This window comes from Talpa occidentalis, unplaced genomic scaffold, assembly GCF_014898055.3.
Source record: "Talpa occidentalis isolate TD23 unplaced genomic scaffold, MPIMG_talOcc4v2.1 talOcc4.9, whole genome shotgun sequence".
NCBI lineage: Eukaryota > Metazoa > Chordata > Mammalia > Eulipotyphla > Talpidae > Talpa > Talpa occidentalis.
In genome coordinates, this window is record NW_023605305.1 from 56235808 (window position 1) to 56259058 (window position 23251).

General features: G+C 36.4%; 1 protein-coding gene across 2 annotated transcripts in view; it reads right to left on the minus strand.

The window, feature by feature from the left end:
- The window catches only part of SGIP1 (SH3GL interacting endocytic adaptor 1), a 171945-nt gene that overhangs the window by 41019 nt on the left and 107675 nt on the right, over window positions 1–23251 (minus strand). The window contains exons 8-14 of one of the 2 annotated variants that reach the window (XM_037498299.2): window positions 19880–19891; window positions 17597–17621; window positions 16623–16674; window positions 13852–13937; window positions 10821–10913; window positions 8088–8162; window positions 5487–5996 (exon numbers count right to left, since the gene is read on the minus strand). In XM_037498299.2, coding sequence (XP_037354196.1) covers window positions 5487–5996; window positions 8088–8162; window positions 10821–10913; window positions 13852–13937; window positions 16623–16674; window positions 17597–17621; window positions 19880–19891 — 853 coding nt within the window. The remainder of the gene's footprint in view (window positions 1–5486; window positions 5997–8087; window positions 8163–10820; window positions 10914–13851; window positions 13938–16622; window positions 16675–17596; window positions 17622–19879; window positions 19892–23251) is intronic. The other variant, XM_054690962.1, reaches the window with a different exon arrangement.

The following is a 23251-nucleotide window of genomic DNA, read 5'->3' on the forward strand; positions in this document are numbered from 1 at the left end:
TTAATAAAGAAAAATATCACTCCATTGGACTATGGTTGATGGCAGAAGCTGAAGCTCATTGTCCTTTGTTGTCATGTGACATCCAGTGAAAGGTAAATCCTTTTGTTAGTGACAGAAAAGAAATTCTTAAGATAGTTTTGGCTGGGTGGAGGGTCCCTTTCATTTGGACCATATGCACACCAAAGTTAGGATAAGCTCTCTTGCTTTGTGCATCTTCACAATTTATGTTCAAGGTGAAAAGGGTAGAACTTGAAGAAAGAGGAATGATGTTTCACACACATATTTAAAACAAGCATAAGAAAATTACCCTTTTTTTGTGCTTCAAAATATGAGTGCTAACTCTTGACAGAAGCAAAGGACAAACTATATGCAAGTAAGTCAGATGTTGCAGGTACTTTGTATTTAGAATCTTAATACCAGAAACACATTGAATTTCCAGGATTTAATTTTTTGGAAGAGACTGTTTAGGGGTCTAGTTAACATTGCCTGTAATGATTTTTGTGGTGGTTTTTAAAGGCGCATCTTGGATTTACTTTTCTGGCTGTCAATGACAAACATCTGAAACACAGAAGACACAGATGCTGCATGCACACTCATCAGCACATCAGTAGGATGTCTAGACTTGGGGGTCTGCCCTTCTTCAGTCATATGTCTGGGATACATGAGTAAGCCACCTGGCTAAAGACTTTATGAAAGACTAAAAGACTATTCTAAACAGTTTTGTTTAGCAAAGTTCTAACTACTCTTGTGGTTTTGTTACTTTGTCTAAGCACTAACATCAAGTCATTCCAAGAAAATTCTAAGAAATCTGGTCCTAGGAAAACACCACTCCCCTCCCCACCAACACAGCACTCTGGAAAGTTCTAGACCAGCATCTCAATTTTCACATTCTCAAAGAGCTTTGAAGTTGAGTAGCAAAAATCATCTCAGAATGTGCTCCTACCTTAGAAGAGTCCCTATATGTGCGTCAGGGGCGGGTGTGGGCAGGGCATTGCTTCCTTGGTGTGAAATCCTACTAATTATCATCTCTACCACCTTCTTACTGTATTTTTACTTTGTAATTTATTAGACTAAGATTTATGCTAGGCACTTCATATGCCTACTTTTTTCCCCAAAATAAGCTGTGGAGGTTGGTCTTGTTATCTCAATGGTGATTAAAGTTCAGAGATGCTCAGTAACTTGCCCAAGGTCACAGAGCTCAAATACTGTTTCACTCCACATTAATGTCTTAAATGTCTTGTGGTTCTAGATGGAGCATGGATACCACATTTATTATGTCTCAGTCATAAAGCCTGGTCTTATTTGTGTATGGTAGGTTTGCACATATCATTTTAATATAAAAATTCTTAAGTCTGTGATTAATATTCTCCTGAATAAGAAAAAAAGAGGTATGTTTTGACAGGTCCCACTATGAAGTTTTCTTTCAAGTTAGTTTCAAAATTTCTCTCAAAATATCAAGTATATTTTTGAGAAAAAGTGACAGCATAAAGATGACAATCTTTAATAGTATAGCATCTTTGTCAAGAAGTTTCATGCGGGGGCCTCCCTGGTGATGCAGGCGGTTGCGCACAGTGCTGTGAAGCTGTCCGTAGCCTCAACAGTGCAGGTTGGATCCTCGCCAGCTGCGGAGCAACCCACCTGGTGCGACAGACCTCTCCTGTCTGGCCGGCTGCTCCTCTCAGAAGTGTACTCCAGTCAGTCTGCTTGTTCTGTTCCCTGCTCTGTCTCTGGTGAATCCTCTCACCCTCCCGCACATCTGGCCTGTACCCAGTTCTTGTACAAATAAATAAATCTTTAAAAAAAGAAGTTTCATGGGGTTTTTCTTTGGATTCTAATTAGTTTTGGAAAACAATACCATAGAATTGGTGCAAAATATCTATGCCTCTACTTCCAAGAAATGGTCTTCTGAATCAATCTCAAGAAACATCAGTTGTTTTTCCTGTATATTCCAGAAGATAAATTTTAAAGACAACATTACCTTAGTAATCTTTGGGAAAGTAGTCAGGTGTTGGCATCAGGGAGTGTGGATACTGAAAAAACTGGATGGTCAGATGATCTGCCTGCCTCTTAACTTTGGTGAGATCTTACCCTTTCTAAGCCTCAGCTCCTTGTTTTAAAAAATGAAATGTTTCTACCTTGCAAGGGAGTTGTAACAGTCAAAATGGGAAATGCTTATGAAAGTGTTTACTAAACTGTAAAACACTATATAAATGGAAAGCAGTAGATGTCGAAGATCATGGTAAAAATTGTGTCTTTTGATACACATACAGATAAAAGCAGAGAAAAAGTGCCTAGCTAGCTGTTTTCTTTTCCTATTTACAGACACCCCATTTAACTTTTCCCTTACTGAATTGATTTAATTGATTTGTTGTGCAGTTAGAAAGACACTAAGGGAGTGTTTAAGAAACAAAATCTTTCCTGACAGAACCCTGAGGTTAAGAGAGCATGTTTAAGGCTTGAGGGGGGTTTTCACCACTGAACCAGAGCTCCATAATCTGTATGCCTGAGTTTGTGTGTGTGTGTGCATGCCCACACATAATAGAGCTGATTAAGATACGAGGTAAGTAGAATCCAACAGATCTGGGGTTATATTCTAGCTCTGCTGGGATAAAATTATTAGTTTTCCAATGATGACTAAGTTGCATCATTGAACTTTCATTTCATTATCTGCAAAATAAGGTTAATACATCACAATATGGCTGGGAGAATCAAGTGAATTAAAATATATGTACTTCAAAATATATAAAGGGAGTATATAGTCTTCCAAATTGTAATTCTTAGAAGACAATCATACCATTTTTTTTCAGACAAAGTATTAAACATGTGTGGGGAATATTGTATTTCTCTTTCTAGTATCCAGCACATTATAAGTCCTAAAATAGTACTGTCCAATCAAGCTTCATGCAATTGTAAAAAGTTCTAGAAAAATACTGTCCAATAACATAGTCACTAGCCACATGTAGCCACTGAGTACTTGAATTTTCATGACTACATTTAAGGAATACATTTTTTTAACTTTAATTAATTACATTTCATATTAAAATAGTCACACAAGGCTAGTGCCTTCCATATTGGACATTGTCCCTCTAAAAAGACTGTTAGGAAATGTATTTGTTTAATGCAACCTTAGGTAGCCTAGTCTTACTTGTTTAGGGGTGTGTGTGTGTGTGTGTATTTTTTTAATATTCCCTTAGTTTTCCAAGTTGGAAAATGCTGCAGTGAACATTCATCTTTACTAACACCTCTCTTACCCTGCCTCCAAACTTGCTGTGGGCTAAAATAAGTCTCCCTTTTACCCCCTGGCACATAACCCACAAGGGAGAGAAAGTCTTTGCCAAGAATCAGAGTCGACATTCCAGTAAGCAATTTTCTAGCCAAGCTAGGTATTTTTAACTTTTGCCAAATGAAATGAAAGATTTTGAAGCAAATTCTTAATTTCCATTATTTTCAACAACTGATAACTCTTCTATTCACTATGAATACTGTTTAAACTTGATCACCTTGCTGTGAACAAAATTTAAAAAGTGAGGATAATGATAGCCAATTAAATATAGTTTGAGAACTCCTGGCATAGTCTCACCAGGCTAATGTTATAAAAAGCAAGTAGTGAGAAGTGTTGCTCATCTTTAAAACATGAAGATATCCTATTGTTTTAATCCTAAATTTACATTTCTGCCAGTCTGTGTATATTCCATCAATAAAACATTAAACAGCAAATAAACTGGGACTTAATTAAAGAGATAATGGTGCAAAGATTTATTTATTCACGAGCTTCACTGACCCAGTTCAATCTTCCTCTTAGAAATTCAGTCCTTTAATACCAGCAAAATATAGTTTTTTCACAGCTCAGTTATTAAGAATTGATAGTCTTGGGCCTCCCCGGTGGCGCAGTGGTTGAGTGCTGGGTTGCAAAGCTGCCCGCAGCCTCTGCAGCACTGGTTCGATCCCCGGCCGCTGGGTGAGGGTCCCACAGGGCGTGCAGACCTCTCCTGCCGCCTGCTGCTCCCCTCAGCAGTGTACTTCGTCACTCTGCCTGTTCTACTCTCCGCTCTGGCTCTGGTGAATTCTCTCACCCTCCCGTGTCTCTGACTGTACCCGGTGCTTGTATAAATAAATAAATAAATCTTAAAAAAAAATCTTAATAAAAAAAAAGAATTGATAGTCTTGACTGGTAACATTTTAAAATAATTGCAAATAAGAGCATGGCAGGTAAACATCAAAACAACAAAATTCTTAGATTCTGGAAGAAAGCCAAAGTCTGGGTCTTCAATTAGATCGGGGTCAATACAACTAAATAAACATCTCCCAATGCCTGGTGGCACGTGATGAGGAAAACACAGGTGAGGAGTTGTCCTGTCTTCCCCCGCCTCTAGTAGTGGTATTTACTTTGAGGAGCCCTTAGTGGTCCGCCATTGGAGGCAGGGAATAGGTACTTCAAAAGTCCTTTCAGAAGACTGAGAGTCTGGCGCAAGACAAATGTTCCACAGGAGACAATAGAAACATGTCTCTCTTTCACAAGGAACAGCCAGGTTTTTAGGGGTTGATGTTTGAACTGAAGGCTTTACCTAAGGGCCCTTTATAATCTTTATAGATAAATAGATAAGGAGACTTCAATCCCCAAAAAGAACTGAAAGAGCAACAGAGGATGGGGGTAGGTACTCTAACTCTCTGTAATGACAGATTCAAACACAAAGGAAGGAAGGGAGGAAGAAGGAAGGAAAGGAGGGAGTTAGAACAAGAAGAAAAATTCAAATGGACCTATTAGGACCTCTGGAGAAAAAAATACACACTTTCAGTTACAAGGTGAATAACATCTGAAGATCTGATGTATTATATGATGACTATAAACTAATACAATGACTATTGCACTCTATAACTAATTCCACTATATTGTATGATGGAAATTCACTAATAGTAAAAAAAACTAAAACATTCTCATCACAAGAAGGTAAATATGTGAGGTGATGAAAGTGCTAATTCAATGAGGGGAATCCTTTCAAAATGCATATGTATATTAAACCACCACTTTGCACACCTCAAATATCTTACCATTTTATTTGTGAATTACATTGCACTAAAGTTGAAAGCAAAGCAAAACAAAACAAATTAAAAAACGGGGCTCTTGTGGAATCATCTGACAAGGAAATCAGACATATCACATGAATCTCATGTCTTTTAAGAACTTTCCTGAATTCCAAACAATGACATCAGTTTTCTTTAAAAAATATGCACTTGCTAACTGCAGAGTAGAGGAAGGTGAGGTCTCCTAAGGGCTAGGAGCGTGGGGCAGACACATCCACAGACTTGCACTATGACTGCGAGCATTCGATGGGCTAGGACATGCCATGGGGCCACAGGATACCCAACCAGAGGCGGGATGGCTGAAGCTCTAAAGCCAACTGCCAGGCAGGAGGAGGGTGTTGCTCACACTGCAGCAGCCACGGCCATTCCCTGTCACACGAACACACTCAAACATTAAGACGTACCACTGGTGGTCCCCGTACCACTGCCCGAGCCAGGTCCAGGGGACGAAACCACAGTCCTGTAGGTGGGTGGTGGTGGGGGAGGCGGAGTTGCTCTTTGTCCCAACCCAAAATCTTTAGGAGATGAGATAGTTTCTAAGTAATCATCTTTAATGAAGGTCTGCTCAGTGACTTTCTTCTGGACTTCTTCTAAATTGAGCGGCGATGGTACATTGCGAGGAGGACCAGGAGGACCCGAGGGCCCTGGGGGGCCTGGAGGCCCTGTGGGGCCCGGGGTTCCGGGAGCTGGGGAATCAGCTGGGTTGTCTGCTGCAGCTGGTGGGGATACCACCTGTTGCCTTGGAGTCAACTCTGGAGTAACATGTTCCGGGGATGTATCAGAAAAATTGACCCACTTTTCTTCAGCATTAACAGCGACAGACTTGGGGGACAACACTGGGCCAAAAATGCTGTCCAAGTCATTGATGGATGGTAGTTTTTCAATTTTGACCTCTGTGGCTGACTGGTCATTTCCTGTGGTTAAAGTAGTTGATTTTAAACTTTAATGGACTATGTTATTATTTTTGCAAGGGAGAGTAGAGGGGTGAGGCAAAGCTTGGTAAATAGGTGGCCTTGTGAGTTGCCACAATGGAATATATTTCATAAATGCAATCTCCCTAACATGAGAACATCTTTTTATACAAAACTTCTTTTAATCCAATCTTTTTATACAAAACACCCTTTTGCAGGGTGACCACATGAGCCACCTTGACCATCACATTCATTACTATTGCTCTCAAACACTGCTCACAAGACAGCAAAATGTGATCATTTGGGGAAGACAGTGTTAGGGTCACAGAGAAGCACAGGCTGTAAAACTGACAATAGAAAAAGAATTGATAACTGAAAAATCACCTCCTCATGTTTGATCAAGTTTGTCTATTCTAACATATTAAATGCAAATATTTGGTGAAACTAATTAGAACACATTAGTTTAAAAAAATGATCACATCATAATTAGTTGTACATCCTTCACCTTGAATACACAAGAAACATAGTACCAAGATTATTTAAAGGACTGCCCTCATATGTATATTTGCCAACACACACATACACACCCCACACACAACACACACATGGGTTATTAGAAGACTTTTTCTACATTAGAACTGTTACATGTATAACTGTTTAATAAGGAAGAAAATTATAAAACCATCTTTATAACTTCTTTTCCCATCAAGTCTAACCTGTTAACATCACAGGTATAACTGTCATATTTATTTGTCTGAAAACATGAAACAGAAAAGTCTCTGTTTTGGTTAAATGTTAGCAATGGCTATTCAATCTCTTTAATTCTTATCAGTAAAAGAGGAAAAAAAAAGTATGCCCTATAACTTGGCAGGAAATACTTGGTAACAGTCATAAGGTGAGGAAGTGTGCTTTTTTTTAAAAAACAGGTTATTCAAATAGAAACTGTTACCTAAATAATTGCAAGACATGAACAGAAGAAGGGTTGCCTTTAAATAACCCTTTGGCTATAAGAACTAGCTTAGTAATTCTATATTTCATGTTTAAAGGAGTTAACCTTCAAAGTTACAGTGCTACAGATAAATGGGGCAGCAGTTTGCATGGCCCACTATATTTATAATTTTGTCACTGGTTGATTTATTTATATCTAACAAATTTATGGAAATACCAAGGGCCAAAATGATTTGAACTTGCAACATAAAGTTCATTTATGTTATGAAACTCCATATGATTCTCTGTTGAGTTTAGTCAATATAAATTTCAAAAATAACTATGTCTTGTGTCTGCTCTTGTTGATAAATATCCCACTCTAGAGCTATCAAACTCACCAGGCTACATAAATAGCAAAGGATGAAGTTGCAAGAGTATTCCAAAGATGATGAAGAACTACTGTCTAGGGGTGCAGACACAAAATAACTATTACTGCTTTTGACTTGTTAGTCCAGTAAGACTAGCTAGACTATACAATTTAATATGTATTGCATAGTATTGATTTTAGCAGAAGGTAAAGATGCAACTTAGAAATTAGCTGACTAAAGTCTTACAGCAATTCCTTGACATATTTCATCATCCTTACACATTTCTTTATCATGGTTTAATAAATACTCTAATGACTACAGAGCAAAATTTTCTCTACCATTCATGCTTGCCCATGTGCCTTACAGCCTGAGAAGCATTTTGTTTTTGCAGACTAAACAATTTAAATTCTAGAAGAAAAAAAAAAATCAACCTGTTCTTGGAAAAATACAGGTTGTGCCTTGAGAGTTTTAAATTGTAAATCATGAAAAGCAAGATTCAATGGAAGAATGCCAATTAAACACTGAATTTTGATATTGAGGCTTTTTATTTTCTTACAAGCAAATGTGGCCTTCATTCAACAAAATTAAATGGAGGAAAATCAGTTGAAGAGTGGACTTACTTTTTTTTGTCAAATCTGGGAGTAACATTTTAAAGTAAGTGTGTATAGTAAATTGTAATGAAAGTAAAAGTAGATGCTCACATTTTCGTCTTATATCTAACTTTCAGCCTTTGAAACATCAGGCACATGTTCTGATTGTCATTTCATCCCAGAACAGAAAAAAAAAAATTAAAGCTTACCTGGGCCGACTGTTAAGGGGGAGCCTGTTCGTGGTGGGGTGGCTGGTATATTTTTTGGAGGCAGTGGTGGAGGTGCTGTAAAGAGATGATCAGTCTAGCATTATTGACTAAATGACACAATATTATACAATATTTTTCTATAAGCAGGAATTGGGTTTTCATTCAATTAAGAGCTGTTGGAAACCAAATAGACATCTAATAGTCTTATTTTTTTTTAAGTCTAAAGCTAAACGACTAAAGTAGGATCCATTTAGTTCCTCCATTTTCTGATAAGAATTTGTTAAAATAATGTCATTCCTTTATTTGACAAACCTCAAGCAACAGCTAAGTCCCATATCCTGTCCTAGAAATTGGAGACATGGTGCTGAATGAAAGGAGCCTCTGCTCTCAAGGAATTCATGACTGAATGAATGAATATCAACAGACAGTTACCATCCAGGGTGTGATCAAGAATTGAGAAAAACTTGGGTGGGAACTCTGAAGAGAAGTTTTTAATACAATCAGGATATTACCTGAATTGAGTCTCGAAAGATTTCTTAATATTTAGTATATTTTTGATAGTCCAAAATCAAGAGCTTTGGAGCCAGGGAGAATGAACAGATTCCTTTGCAAAAAAAAATTATAAGTAAAAATCCTGTGAGACAGAAAAAGTATTTTATTGCAACTCCACTTCAGAGACTCACCTTTCTGAACTGGATTGTCATGTGGTGGGCAAAGCTTGGAATCACTGCTTTAACAGCTACATTTTTCCCCTAATTTCTCTAAATGTATGTTTTTCTTGTCACTGGTCATATTTGGTAGATCCAAAGAGTTCACACTAATCTTATCAACCAACCCCAAGTTTAGAAATGAACCTCAAAATGACCTTGTCTTTCATAATCTAAAAGCATAGTGGTTGGTGGGGCACTAGCTGGAGACCTCTTCACCGTTGTGTTTTGTGACAGTCCAGTAGGTTCTTTAGCTCACTTGCTTCTCATTCTATATATACATATTGAATGAATGAATATATGAACCAAGATATTAATGAGTCTGAGGAGTGTCACAAGAGGCTGTGATTCAAATTGCATGTGGTAGAGAACCCCACCTTGCCTTCCATCCCTGCTGGCTTTTAGAGAGCATCATGTTTTCTCACACTAATAACTATCAACCTAAAGCCCAGGAATATGTGGTTCCTAATGTTAGTTAGTTAGTTACGAGCTTTTGAGAACCACACCTCCAATAGATCACATTTTCCCAGAGAAGTTAAAAGTCAATCATAGGCTATGTTCTTGATTAAGAATCTTTGCATAAATTGAGATCATAATCAAAAAAATTTGTAAAAGATAAAAATCCCCAAAAAACCTAATAAAGTAATAAACTTATGCTGCAATCATGAAATGAACAGAATTACAGAATATGCATCAATTAAACAAGTCTCCACTGTGCTAAGTGTAACCACACACGCAAAATACAGAAAATGCTATAAAAGACTAATAGTTGGCCCTAAAATCAAGACATCATCTGCATAAACATTTCATTTGTGTACTTTCTTGGCATTTAGGAAGGGTTTTTAGGAATAATTTTTGGACAGCTCCGGTCTGTAAAGAAAGCTCTTCAAGGAGGTTAGTTTTTATACTAGATTTGCTTGCCAGCAGTACTGAGAAACATTGAAAACCAAGCTACTGGGGTCCAAATATTTTCAAAATACACCTTTGGAATTTCAGACGTTTAGAAGAATTATTGACAATGGTGCTTTTTTGTTTTATGAGGAAATATCCTGGAAAAATATTGGATCAATGTCTTTATGCCAATATTTCCAACAAATAACTTTTGGGCCTTTGTTTATGAAGCCCCTTAGTTTAGTCCTATGATTATTCAAAGGCACCAAAAAGCATAGTCCTGGGGAGGCTGAACTGGAAAAAATATTAATTGTTTTGTGTGAGAGCCTCATGGAATGAACATACCGTTAGTGTCCTCTTGCTACCTCCAAACACCTTTTTGTGAGATTTAATCCTCCTCCCTGGGACATTTTAAGGCATGCTTTCCAAATGCACATCTGCTCTGGGAAGTCTACTAAGATGACAACTCAATAAATCCATCGAACAGGTGACTTGACAGAATGAATAATCCATTCAGTCTAAATAGCTCAACCCACCACAGCTGATGGGCAATAAAATCTTCAGGAGGATGTGAGGTTGGGTAGGATCTGATGGGATAAGCAGGGCTGCTAACTCTGGAATAAACAGGGCTTTGCAATAAATTTGACCTGTCTCCTGTTACAGCTTCTCTCCCACGGATTCATTTCTCTTGTTCTCCTATAATCACTTTTCTCTCTCATTGCATACTTTCTATACTATATAGCCTCAGCTGTTTGTAGGACTAGCAGAGACCATAGATGACTTCTTCACCTTTGTGTTTTATGACAGTCCATTACTTTCTTTAGCTCACCACTTCTCACTCTATGTATACATATTGAATGAATAAATATATGAACCAATAAATTAATGAGGCTGAGGAGTGTCACAAGAGGCTGTGATTAAAATTTAACAATTTTGCTTTATTATATTATTCCTGTCTTGACAACATGCCCCAGACTCCTTTAACTCTAAGCCTTAAGAATAACATTTTTTTCTTACTATTATGTAACCAAAATGTTGCTTACATAGATTTTTAAAGAGTTGCCTAATTTCATTATGCAGACAGACAGTAAAATGACTCACTTATTTTTCCAGACAGAGCAGACACATAACTTACTTCCAGTGGGAAAAGACCTTGTTAACTTTGGCGACTCCATGCTTGGATTAATTGGTTGGCCTGAACCCCATATCTCCGGCTGATCTAAAAGAACTGGAAACATAAAAAGAAAAATTTCCAGGGTGAGTTGAAAAATGAAATGCCCTGGATTTAGAACTTAAAATTTCAATTTAAACTTGAGCTTCATAAAATTATCTCTCTCTTGCCTCAGCACTAGCAAATTCATTTTGGAATGTGTTGCTCCTCATTCTTTTCAAGCAGAGAATGGAAATAAGAGTGGGATGTGTGTGGGGGGTGTGTCTGTGTGTGTACATGTAGGGAAATAAAAACTTTCAAAACAGAGTGTCTGTACTTTCTTCCTGGCTGGTCATTTAAGGACGTTCTGAATGTCAGTATGGGAACCATCTTCGTTTCTGGCACCTATTTAGACATCCAGACATGAATTCCACGGACATTTCTTTTAAGTTGGCTTATTTAAGTTTGCTATGACTATGTTTCAAAAATGAAAATGCCTTGTTCGGGATAATGGTTCATATCTTTAAAGGGTCTTTAAATAAACCTTTATGGCATCATAAAGATAAATTGTTCTAAAAATACTATGTTAAAATACTCAGGAAAATAAACAAGTGCTCACACATTTAAGGAAAATCAGGGCAATTAGGTATTGGGTCTAAGAATACTAAATCGAACCTTTCTTCTGTTTCTTTTGTCTTTCCTGGTTGATTCTTTTGTTGCTATGGTAACATTGTGAATAAGTAGCTCTCCTCAGCACCTACATGTGCCAGAGTCTATGTAAATGCTGCTTATAATTTGTGACTTCATAAAATGCAGGCAGGAAGAAAGTTAGGCAGATGCAGATTTGAATTCGGCCTCTATGCTAACTCTGTAGAGGATCTTATTTAACTCATTTAACCTCTGAGTTTCTTTTCCTTCAGTGAAAAGTGGAGATAATAAGGGCAACCTCAGAGAGTGATGAAAAAAATGCTAGGAGGTTATTATACATAAATAAAATGTATATAAAATATTTAAAATAATAACCATTATACCCTGCAGTTCTCACACCACCACCATGTGGTTGATATTTTTAACATTTTCAGTAGAGGAAATCCAAGATTAGAGTGATTATATAACTTGCCCCAAAGCATATATGGTAAAAACAGAGGAGCTAAGACCTGACCCAGGTTTGCATATCTGACTCCAAAACACACATTTCCCACCCAGGCATTTTAAACTAGTGGTGGAAGAATCAATCCAAAAAAGTCAGAGTGAGTAGATTAGAAAAAGGTAAGTCTGGTGTATTGAAAAAGAAACTGTGCCTAGTGCAAATATGGGGCTTTACTGAACTTCAGGATCTGAAATCATCTAAAGAGCAACCAAGCTGGGCTCACTGACATATTTAGTTGAGTGTCTCTGCTCTATCGTGAGCATCAAAGATGGCATGGTCTTAGTTCTGTTTTGTTTTAACATTAAAGCAAACATTTTCCAAAGATATCAAGCACTACATTTTTCTTTTATGGTTCAAAGTGGCATGCCACCTTGATTTTCAAGAACTTTCCTTTGTTTTGTATTATCAGGTTTCCATAAAGTTATGGCATTCCTTTAATAGATAGATTCAGTTGCAACAAGTCAAAGCCCAAGTCAACAAGTCAACAGTTGTTTGCGCAATTATGTCATTAAAAATGTGATGGGTCACAAATGAATCAGGACCACAGTTAGTCTCACTGCAAGGCTACGTTTATATAGGGATACAAATTTGCAGACATTTAAATCATCTAAAGAGTATTTAGGCATGTTCTTTACACATTTTCTTAACTAATCATTGAAAAATATTCAGATGTGACTGATGGCTGTCTCACAGCCTCCCTTCTATAGTTCAAGAGTTTTTTCTGACCACATGGCAGTGAATTCTCTTCGATGGGTTCTAGTTGGAAGGAATGTATGTTTTTTCCAAATTCTGTTCTTCCAAGAATTGACAGTGGGTTGCATTGCTTCCACATTCTCCCCGCCTTTTTTTAATGAGTGGGATATGTTGACAGCTGGAGCAGCCTCCTGGGACTCCGAGATGAAGTCCACATGTGGGGGATAGCAATGTCACTCTATAGTCCAGTGTTGTTTACTTTGACACTGCTAACATGAAACAGAAATAAACTATCTTGTTTATTTCACTGTACTATGGAAACTTCTTGTTATTATAGCTTAGCCTACTCATTATGCTTTCAAATTTTCTTGTCCTGAACACTTTAATTTCCTTCATCAATGGGCCCTAGAAATGGCATTTTATTATACATATGCCATTGTGTTCTTTAATCAAATGATTTTCATAAAAACATTGTATATTGTCAAACACAGGTACTGGGGGCTTGTGCACAGGACAATAATACATTTCAGGAATAGGTTAGATCCCTTTTATAGAGAGTTACTTTTTATGTCAGCAAGGAACACATTATTTATTGCCTTGGAAAAAAGATGTTTAATTTTAAAAAGCTAAATATTTACTTCTAGGAATAAATAATAGGTAAGCTCCATAATAATGGTCAAGTGATATTTCTTTATAACATTTTATTTCAAAGCTGTTAAATGTTCCAGGTCATTCCTGGGCCTCCAGCCTGTGAACAATATTTGTTGGGTGAACAAATCCAACTGACACCTCTGCTGATGAATAGACAAGAGTAAATGTGGGCAGAGGTTAAATCACAACAACAGTGACTATGATGGGGAGTTTGAAGGTCTGGCTCCATAATGATGACTGCTTTGTTCCTAGTGCACTTACCCTTGACAAGTGATTTGTATAGATTTGTAGCAATGCTTACCATTAGATAATTCTGAAAGTTAAATTTCAAATCCTAAAATACTAGATGTTTGCAAATGAAACTCCTATGTAGCACACCTCACTCAGAAACTTTCTTTCACATGAGATCTGAGAACACATTAAAAATTTGCCTCAAAAGATATACATTTACTTTAGGAAAGTTATAGTTTACTGAAAAGAAAAAAACAAATTTATAGATAAACAGTTTTTCTTAATTTTTACCTTCAGTCTTCTGTTCATCAAAAGCTGATTCTAATGGTGGGCCAAAGAGAGGTGCAAGGGCCGTGGTGTCTTCTGGAGGTTTTTTGCTAAATCACACATATTAAAGCAAAACATAAAGGAAATATTAAGGCTAAAAAGACATATAAACATGTGTGTACTTGTATATTTGGATGTATTCACATAAGCTCTTGTGGGGTTTGTAGAACATCTTGTAGGAAATCAAATGTATTATAGACAAGACACTAGTAACAAGTAAGTAAGATCCCTGGTTCTCAACAGGGAACAAAGGTGTTCAGTCTGGTCCAAAAGAAGTAAGTTGAAGAAGAGATATTTTTTCAAAGCATAGTGATACTTTATATACCTGGAAGAGACAGTACTAGATATGTAAGTATGTTGCCAGGCACATTACTCTCTCAAGATCTCAAAAAACCAATAGCTATTGGATAAAGAAGTTGTGGAATATATACTCAGTGGAATACTGCTCAGCTATAACAAAAGATGAAATGGTGCTAAGTGAAGTAAATCAGAAAGTGAAATACGGATGCTGGATGGTTTCATTTTTTTTTTTTTTTTTTGTGGAATATAAAGAGCCAAAGGAAAAATCAAAGCACAAGCAAGAATAATTCTTTTTTTTAATCTTCCAACCTTTTTAAAATTTTATTGAAATAGACATTCCATAATTTAGAATGATATTTTATGAAAGCAATGAAAAGTTAGGTCATGACAGAATTGACATGAAATTTTTTCGTACCATAGATGAAATCTGAAATGGTGATATTTGAACTGAATTGAGAATTTCTCATGATTCTGTACACTGATACATGAAAAACTCAGAGGAAATGCAGACAACTTTACATCCTCATGTGGCTTAACATTCTCTTGAAAAGAACTTTTAACTTGACATTGAAAACAATGATAATTAATATGTATTTTTTAATTTAAATTTTATTTTTATATTCCCCATACAATTACAACCCCCTTATTTTGACCCCAATCCCGCCTTTCCCCGCCCCCCATCCCCCATAGAGTGTCTCTGGTTCATAGTTGTTTGTTGATTTTGATATTTTCTTTCTTATAGTTATTCTTTTTCCTGGTCCCTTAGTTAAGTTTTCTAGATTCCTGTTATGAGTGAGACCATCCAGTATTTTTCTTTTTCTTTCTGGCTTATTTCACTGAGCATGATCCCTTCCAGCGCCATCCATGTTGCTGCAAATTGCATGTGTTTATCTTTTTTGAATGCTGAGTAATATTCCATGGTGTATATACACCACATCTTCTTGATCCAGTCATCTATTTTTGGGCATTTGGGTTGTTTCCAAAGCTTAGCTATTGTAAACAGTGCTGCTATAAACAGGTGCTCTTTGGAATTGATGTTTCTGTGTCCTTTGGGTAAATACCTAGGAGTGCAATTGCTGGATCATATGGAATCTCTATGTTTAGTAGGTCAAGAAATCTCCACACAGCTCTCCATAGTGGTTGGACCAGTTTGCACTCCCACCAACAGTGTAGGAGAGTTACTTTTTCTCCACAACCTCACCAACATTTGTTGTTCTTAAGCTCTGGAAAGTCTACTGGTTATCCAGGAAAATAAGGGAGGCAGGAGGAAGGTCCTAGGGAGGGGACAGGACACTGGCATGGGACCTTTGGTGGAAGGTGAGTGAAGCATATGCACATATGGAGGTGTGAAGATGTACCTCCATATTATATATGTAAATGACCAACTAATAAAATTGGAGGGAAAATCTCAAAGCCATTTATATTTGTGTTCTCCTTATCTCTGTGCTATAGTTGATACAATTTATGACTAGTGAAAGTCAGCAATGGGGAGTTCCCATCCAGGTGTTTGTGTTTGAATAAAAAAGTAAGTGTACCTATGGCATGTAGCAGTGGTGAGAGGTAAAGAAGAGGTAAAGAGGAGATGAGAGAGGTTGGAGAAGGAGATAGAATTAAGATGATCCAACTTTTAAATACAAATAGCTGTACTTGGGAATAAACAATGCTTATTGGTACAATACTTACTTTTCCCAAGAGTACACAGAATAAAATACAATGTTTTGCCAAAACTAAAAACCCAAATATAAGATTCCTTTGGTGTGTGACAAGTGGAAAATAGTATAAAATTGTTTCCAATTGAACAGACTACTTTTCTTTTTTCTTTTTCTTTTTTTAAAGATTTATTTTTATTTATTTATGCATACAAGAGCTGGGGGGTAGGCCAGAGGTGTGGGGGGATGTTAGAGGATTCACCAGAGATGGAGTGGGGAGCAGAACAGGCAGATCCACTGAAATACACTGCTGAGGGGAGCAGCAAGCAAGACAGGAGAGGTCTGCTGTGCCATGTGGATTAGCTCCCTGGGTGGGGATCAAACTCATGCTGCAGTGGCTGCTGATAGCTTGATAGTGCTGACACTTAACCCCTTGTGCCACCAGGGAGGCTCATGAACAGACTACTTTTCATAAGGCAATTTAATTATATTTCAGATAAGCATTTCAAATACAAAAAGAACTCTTCATATAGACCTTTAGCATTTCTATTAGTGAGGGCATTGTACATTCTGATAAATGTTACTTTAGATGACCACAGTGTTTTCCTAAAGGTCTCTTTTGGGCTGTAGTTACAAGAAATGATAACATATTTGAACCATGCTATGAACTTACACATGGAGTCCTTTGTTAATAGCAACTGAGAGTTTAGCCCAAAAGATATGTGCTTACTGATTAAGAATGCAGGATGGCTTGCATGAAACACAGCTCATGTCTTTCAGGCTCACCTTACAAGTTCTGGAGTTGGTGTGGAACGCCTGGGTCTTGCCACCTCTTCACCTGATGCACAGGACAAGGGAAATCCTTAGACATAATTTTACCATTCCCATCTGACATGTCTTATAAGATATGTTTGGAAACACAGAGATCTAAGTTCCATCAATAAGCACTTCGATATGAAAATTTTGTGAAACAAACCCAGAAAATAAATCTTCCTTTTTGGCAATGCAAAAGCCATATATTAAGCATATGTAGTAGCATTTTCTCTGGCATTTGTAGAACTTAATTAACCAAGGAACTACCAAGAAAAGCTATCAAGTAGATCTGTATAACTGCAGAAGTCAGTGGCATTGCATACCATTCTTCTAATGTCTGCTGCCTTCATTGCTTTGGCCTACCAATTACCATAAGAGAATACTAAGCCAGACCATATGTACATTGTACATGAATCCAGCTCTCTCTGCTTGCTCTTTATTTGAAATGCCAAGAAAATGTTATTCTTTTAACTAGGAACCATGAATTAGAATTCCCTAGAAGGTGCTGCATGCAGTAAAGGAAAATCAGGCCCTATGTATATTATGACCTATGTTATATTTTCTAGGTTGTCTAATATATTTTCATATCAAATAACTCTAGAATGTATAAGAGACTGCGTATGTTTTCATTGGCTTCTACCCTCCTCCCTGCTCCATCTCCCATCAATACACCCTTGATTAAATTCATTTCTAAGAGTTGAACAATATAGAAAGAAAGAAGCATTTCCCCCCAAAGCATTCATTTTCAGAATTTAAACATTTATCATTCAAAACCCACATGGTCCCTCTATCATTACAAGATTTCTTTGCTGTAAAAGTAAAAACAGTAGTAAGCCTTAAAAATCAAGCCCAAGAGTGTATAATTCAAGCGTATATATACTCCAAGATGCAAGGAACTATTCCTACTTTCAATCATACTCTATTTCTGGTAGCTAAGATATACTTACTGGATAAGTTCCTTTTAATTGCACCCTAGAATTAGAAATAGACACTATAAGGTTTAAGACCACATATATCTTATGTACAATATGTATATTTCTCTCATTGCAATTAAAATGAACTCAAAGAAATGCAAATGGAGAAAAATAGAATTTTTCTCAGAATTGCATTCAAGTTGGAGATTGTAGACAAACACATAGAACTCAGTTTTTCATTTTACTCAGATAATAGAGAAAAAGTCAGGGTAAATCATAGGTTTTCTGAATCAGGAAAAAAAAAAAAAACCCTTACCTGAGTGTATTTGGTAAATTAAAGCAAATTTTGAATAGTCAATTTAAAAAATAAAAACACCTTTGCAAACAGCAGACAAGAAAGTAAATACAAGTTTAACATACATTTGATGTTTGAAAATTATAGAAAATTATAGAATGTATTAAGAATACTGTCTGCTCTCATCAAACAAGGTCCATGAGTTGTTAGTAGAAACAGCCATTAGGTTACTAAGGCAATTTTTAAAGATATAAGTGGTGTGTGTTAAAAAGAAAACCTTAGAGGCATTGCCACTAAATGAGCAGGTATCAGGGGATTAATTTCATCTTCCCCATCCATAGTGCCCACCCAGTTTCTTCCACTTGCCTGCCATAGGGTCCACCATTCTACCCACTGGGAATTACTCCTTTAGCTCAAGGCATAATGATGCTATAAGAATGTCCTAGCTGGAATAATCTGAGAAGGTTATTTCTAGTTTTAGCCTAAACTTATTTCAATAACAGAAAAATTGATTGGATAAAGACTTCAATTCAAAACCACTGTGAAAGTCTCTTAAGAATGTTACCAGAAAAGTAGACTGCCATTAGGGTGACATCATGCTTTGAGACCTGAAATCCACTAGTTAGAGAACTTCAAAGGGAGGTCTCCACATTCTATTCCTTTTATTACTAATGTAATATCCATGAAATGAAGAAAGAACAACACTTCTTTTTTTTTTTTATTAATTGATTCCCAGTGTATCAATTCATTCAACAGATATTTACCTAGAGAGGCACTAAAGAAGAAGCCTCTATACATTTTTAACAAGTACTTCTCATGCAAGGACAATCACCAGTTAATTGCAAACAAGACCTGGCAGAAATATGCTGGAAAATTCTGTTGTTTAGAAATTAGGAAGTATAAAACACTATCATTTTTAAAGGAAAGTGTATTTGAATAACCAGCAGGAAGGTAGCAGTAACAGAAAAGAAAATCCCATTGTCAGTTGGATCTGGCATACAGTGCCTTGATGACCTTGATGTTGCCACACTACAAATCTAGAACAAAGTTAAAGTGACGTTCACCACACTAACCACAATCAGAAGAAAAGTCCATTGAATCAAAAAACTCTCTTCTCTCCAAGTAGACACACTTTCATCATTTCAATGATTGTCCTTACACATATATAGTGAATAAATTTCTTTCATTTTTAATGTTATATTTCCCTTAAAAATTAGTCTTTTTCCTTAAAAAAGTGTAACTTGCCAAACTCTGAGGTATCACCTCGGTGGAATCACCCATACCTAAATAGCAGTCCCTGTAACTGATTCTCAGTTGGGGCAAAGTATTTGCTTCAAATAATAATTCAGTCATCAAATTGCAATATTTCAGTTCCATCTCCTCTCTTAAGAAACTGACTGGGCAGTTGGGGTCATTTCCAACATAGCAAAGACCCTTCTTTTGTTAATTTAAATTCATCACACCCTTCAACCTGAGGAAAATAAGAGAGATTTCACTTTTATCAATGCAAACTAATATTGATTTGTCTTCAGTAATAAAATTTTTAATTTTGTGACCAGGCTAGGAATATTAACTTGAAAGATGTATCCTCTTCCCATGATGAAAATTATGATTATGTATTATTATGTGTCAGTCCAGGGACATAATTGGAATTAAATCTTATAAACAATGTAGCTTAAAAATTAATTTCCATACTTTATTGTTTTCTTATTATCACTTTTATCACTTATAAACTTTGGTTTTCTGGCCAATCTCAAACTGTACTTACACATACACATACACACACCCCCACACTAATTTTTGAAATTTAGCGTAAGTTCTGATTCCTATTGTTTGTTATGAAAATCCTAAAATAAGATGTTGATACAACTACAACCAGAGGTTTCCAACTTGTAAACCTAATTCATTTGCCTCATTCACCCTGGGTTATCATAAATTTAAATGAAGTCAACCTGGTCCATCTGGCCTTTGCAGCAATTTCCTTTACAAAATCTTAAGGTAAAAATGTTGAGGGTTCTTACCGGGCTGCGCCTCTGTGATCAGCAAAAGGGAAGAGAGAACAGACACCTAGTCAGAGAATGATGGATCAGTCAACAGGCTTGGGTAATAGAAGACTTTATAGACAGTGAACCAAATATATACTCCAAATAGAAAATCAGTCCAAAGAAAGCCAGACAGTCATTGTGTTTGGGACCTCTTTAAATCAAAAAGAGATTTTGGAGAAATTTCAGGAGACTCTCCACTGTATAATGTACCTTTGTTTGTGGGGATGTATTAGTTTTAGCTATGTGTACATAAGAACAAGACAGAGACATACAAGAAAATTTTACTGACAGTTTTGGTGTCTTGTCATAAGGAGTTCTTCCTATTCATGTTATGTGCAAAGGAAGGGGGTTTTTAGAGAATATGCAGTGTGGGGAAACTGTTTTCCCACATACAACTGGATGTTAGCAAACATCATAGATGTAATTAGGGCCTCAAGGGAAACTCCAAAATTCAGAACAGGATTTAGAGAGACCTCTTTATTATCTGATTCTTCTGTTTAGTTTTCTGTGCAGTGTGTGCTGATGAGCACTTAATTTTGCACATATCTCTTCTTGGTCTGGTGATTTGGGCAGCCTACATCAAGGGGTGGGAGTGTAATGGGGAAGCTGACGAACACCTAACAAACACAGTAAGTATAATGAAAATTGTCCAGCATCAGCGGGCCCTGGTGAAGCAGTGTCTGGCAAAGCATGACAAACATCTGACTTCTCTGTTTCATTCCTCATATCTTAATTATGGCTGCTTTCTATTTACCCCAACAATCTGACTGCTCTCCCTCTTAAAGATTTTCCTGCAGTGATGCATGACTATGGTATGATTAGGGGAGGGGATGTTGCTTAGAGTCCCACCTTAAAGATATGGGCTAAGTCATATACTTACCAGAGTCTGCCTGGGAAACAGTACTGGCCAAATCTCAAAAATCCTGGCCAGAAGGATAAACACAAAGGTTTCTAGAAGGGTGATCAAATGAAGAGGATGGTTCTACCCAGAACACGAAAACTTAGTCTTTTTCAAGTGGGACTCCCCCACGGATACCTAGTCTAGCTGTGTGATGATATAGAGGGAAGTGAGAGACTCTGAGACATACAACTACTAAATGGATAGAACCAGAGACAGGATTTAGCTCTCTTGTCTCTCCATCCTGATACTTTTCTAGGACACCAAGCAGAAAATTATTGGGGAATTCCTAAAGCAGAGAGCCCAGAATATTTACTTATAGACATGCTTTGTTAGTAACCAGAGCCTTAGACATATTTACTCCAGTTAATAACTTGTAATAATTTAGACTTTATTATGTGTCTTATTTTCCAGGTACTGCTATTGATCCCACATTTCTTATAATTTTGTTTATATTCATAGATGCAATTTAAATAACATTGAACAAAATGACATTTATGAATATGCATTCCTGGGTTTAAAGTCTCTTACTGCCTAATTCATAATATGTTTTGAGAGAAGTTTAAACACTCTTCTATTTAGACTCTATAATTTTTTTGATTTAGAATTTATAATTCTTTAATGGCCAGAATAAAGTTCTTCTCAAAGAAAGAAGTGTGGGAATTTATGATTCTAGCTTCAACTTCGTAGCAAACATTTGACTTAGAGTAACATAAACTATAGCAGAGAAGGGATAAATAAGGATTCCATTTCCCAAAAAGAAACTATGAGAAATAATGCAAGATAAAGTGCATATTGTAAACATATGGAGATAAAACCTTCAATGCAAACAAATAGTTTCTGTTTATATTCTTTCATGTAAAAGATAATTTCATTAGAAAGCATTTTGGAAACTCCCTTTGCTTAAATGCCTTCATTATAGAACAGTTATTCAAATTCATGTAGTCACAAGTTTTTAATTAAAATCCAGAAGACCCAGCTATAAGATATGCAAAGGTCAGAGTCAGAAAACCACAAGGTTCATAATGAAAAGCTATCTGAAATATTCAAAAGGGAAAGAACTCCACAAGTTAAATTGAAGGATTTTTATATACGTTAATTATCAAGCAGAAAGTAGCTGTAGGCTATGCTGAATAAGGACAGCAAAATTATTATGAGCCAGGGGAAGAGGACTTCTTGCCTATTGAAAGTTTTATTTTATCCTTTGTCCTATCATTTCCCAAGAACTTTGAAACATTTTGCTTTTTTTGCTTTGTTTTACCAATATATATAATTTGCTTCAAAGGTGAAAGGAAATGAGGTTCCTGATATATTCTATAAACTAAACAATCTACTTACAGGTTTTCAAACTCAAATGTATGCAGGGCAAAAAGCATTTATGTTCTTGGGGGTGCTGTATGTCAGGGCATGTGTGTTTATGAAGCTTTTGTGAACTGGCTACTACTCAGGTGCACCCTGGCCTGCCTGGTGCAAAAATTTGGGCTTATTGCTGCCAAGCCTTCAGAGCAATCGAGAGAAGATGCATATTTTGATATTTCAAAGATTCGAAATGTTCTGGTTTATTAAATGCAGGCTAAAATTGTCTTTACCTGCACAACCAAATAAGAACATCTATTTAGTTGTTCTGAATTTGCAGGTGGCCAATTTGTCTCTGATTGCAGACATTTGTATCACACAGAAAAGCTTTCAGTATATTTTATCTGCTTTTATTATTACTTTACCTGATTACTCACACAAGGGCTTTGCAATTGGTCTATTCATAATCAAAACAAATTTCCTAATAAAATATTACTTGTTCAATTCCTAGATTGCTTTTGATCTTTTGATGCATTCTGCAGAAGGTTTTGAAAAACATTTTATTTTTCCCTTAGTTTTATTTTGGTGTTTAACTTAGAGATAGCTGTCACTTTGTATTTTGTAGTTATTTTCAAAATGGATTAACAATAATTTATGATTTGGTCACTAGAATGAAGATCTTTGGTTAAAATGCTCTATTTCTAAAACTTAAACAGTTAGTGAGATGAACATATCCCCCTAAAGGAAAATACTTCAGTCTCTGAGCTTAGAGTCCCCATAATGTCCTTAGCCCTCGCCAGCTTTTAGTATTTCTTGCACAGCAGGATTAATTTAAGTTCAGCTAACTAGAATACCTTAGTCTTAACCAATACAAGTAAATGTTTTCAGATATTGATGAGAGGTAATCAAGAGTAATCTGTCAAAATTGCTGGCAAAATTTGCTGGTCAAAATCACTAAATCACTGGCTTGGGTTTGGAAACATTACAACATATTCATTAGCTAAATTCAGGGTTGTGGGGAAACAGAGGAAAATGAAAAGCTACACAGCATCAAACAGGTATTATTTGTATATAGGTTGGTCATAGAAAATTCAGTGATTCATGTCAGAGAATTTTCTAAGAAAGAATTAGAGTTATGATATATGTATCTGTCT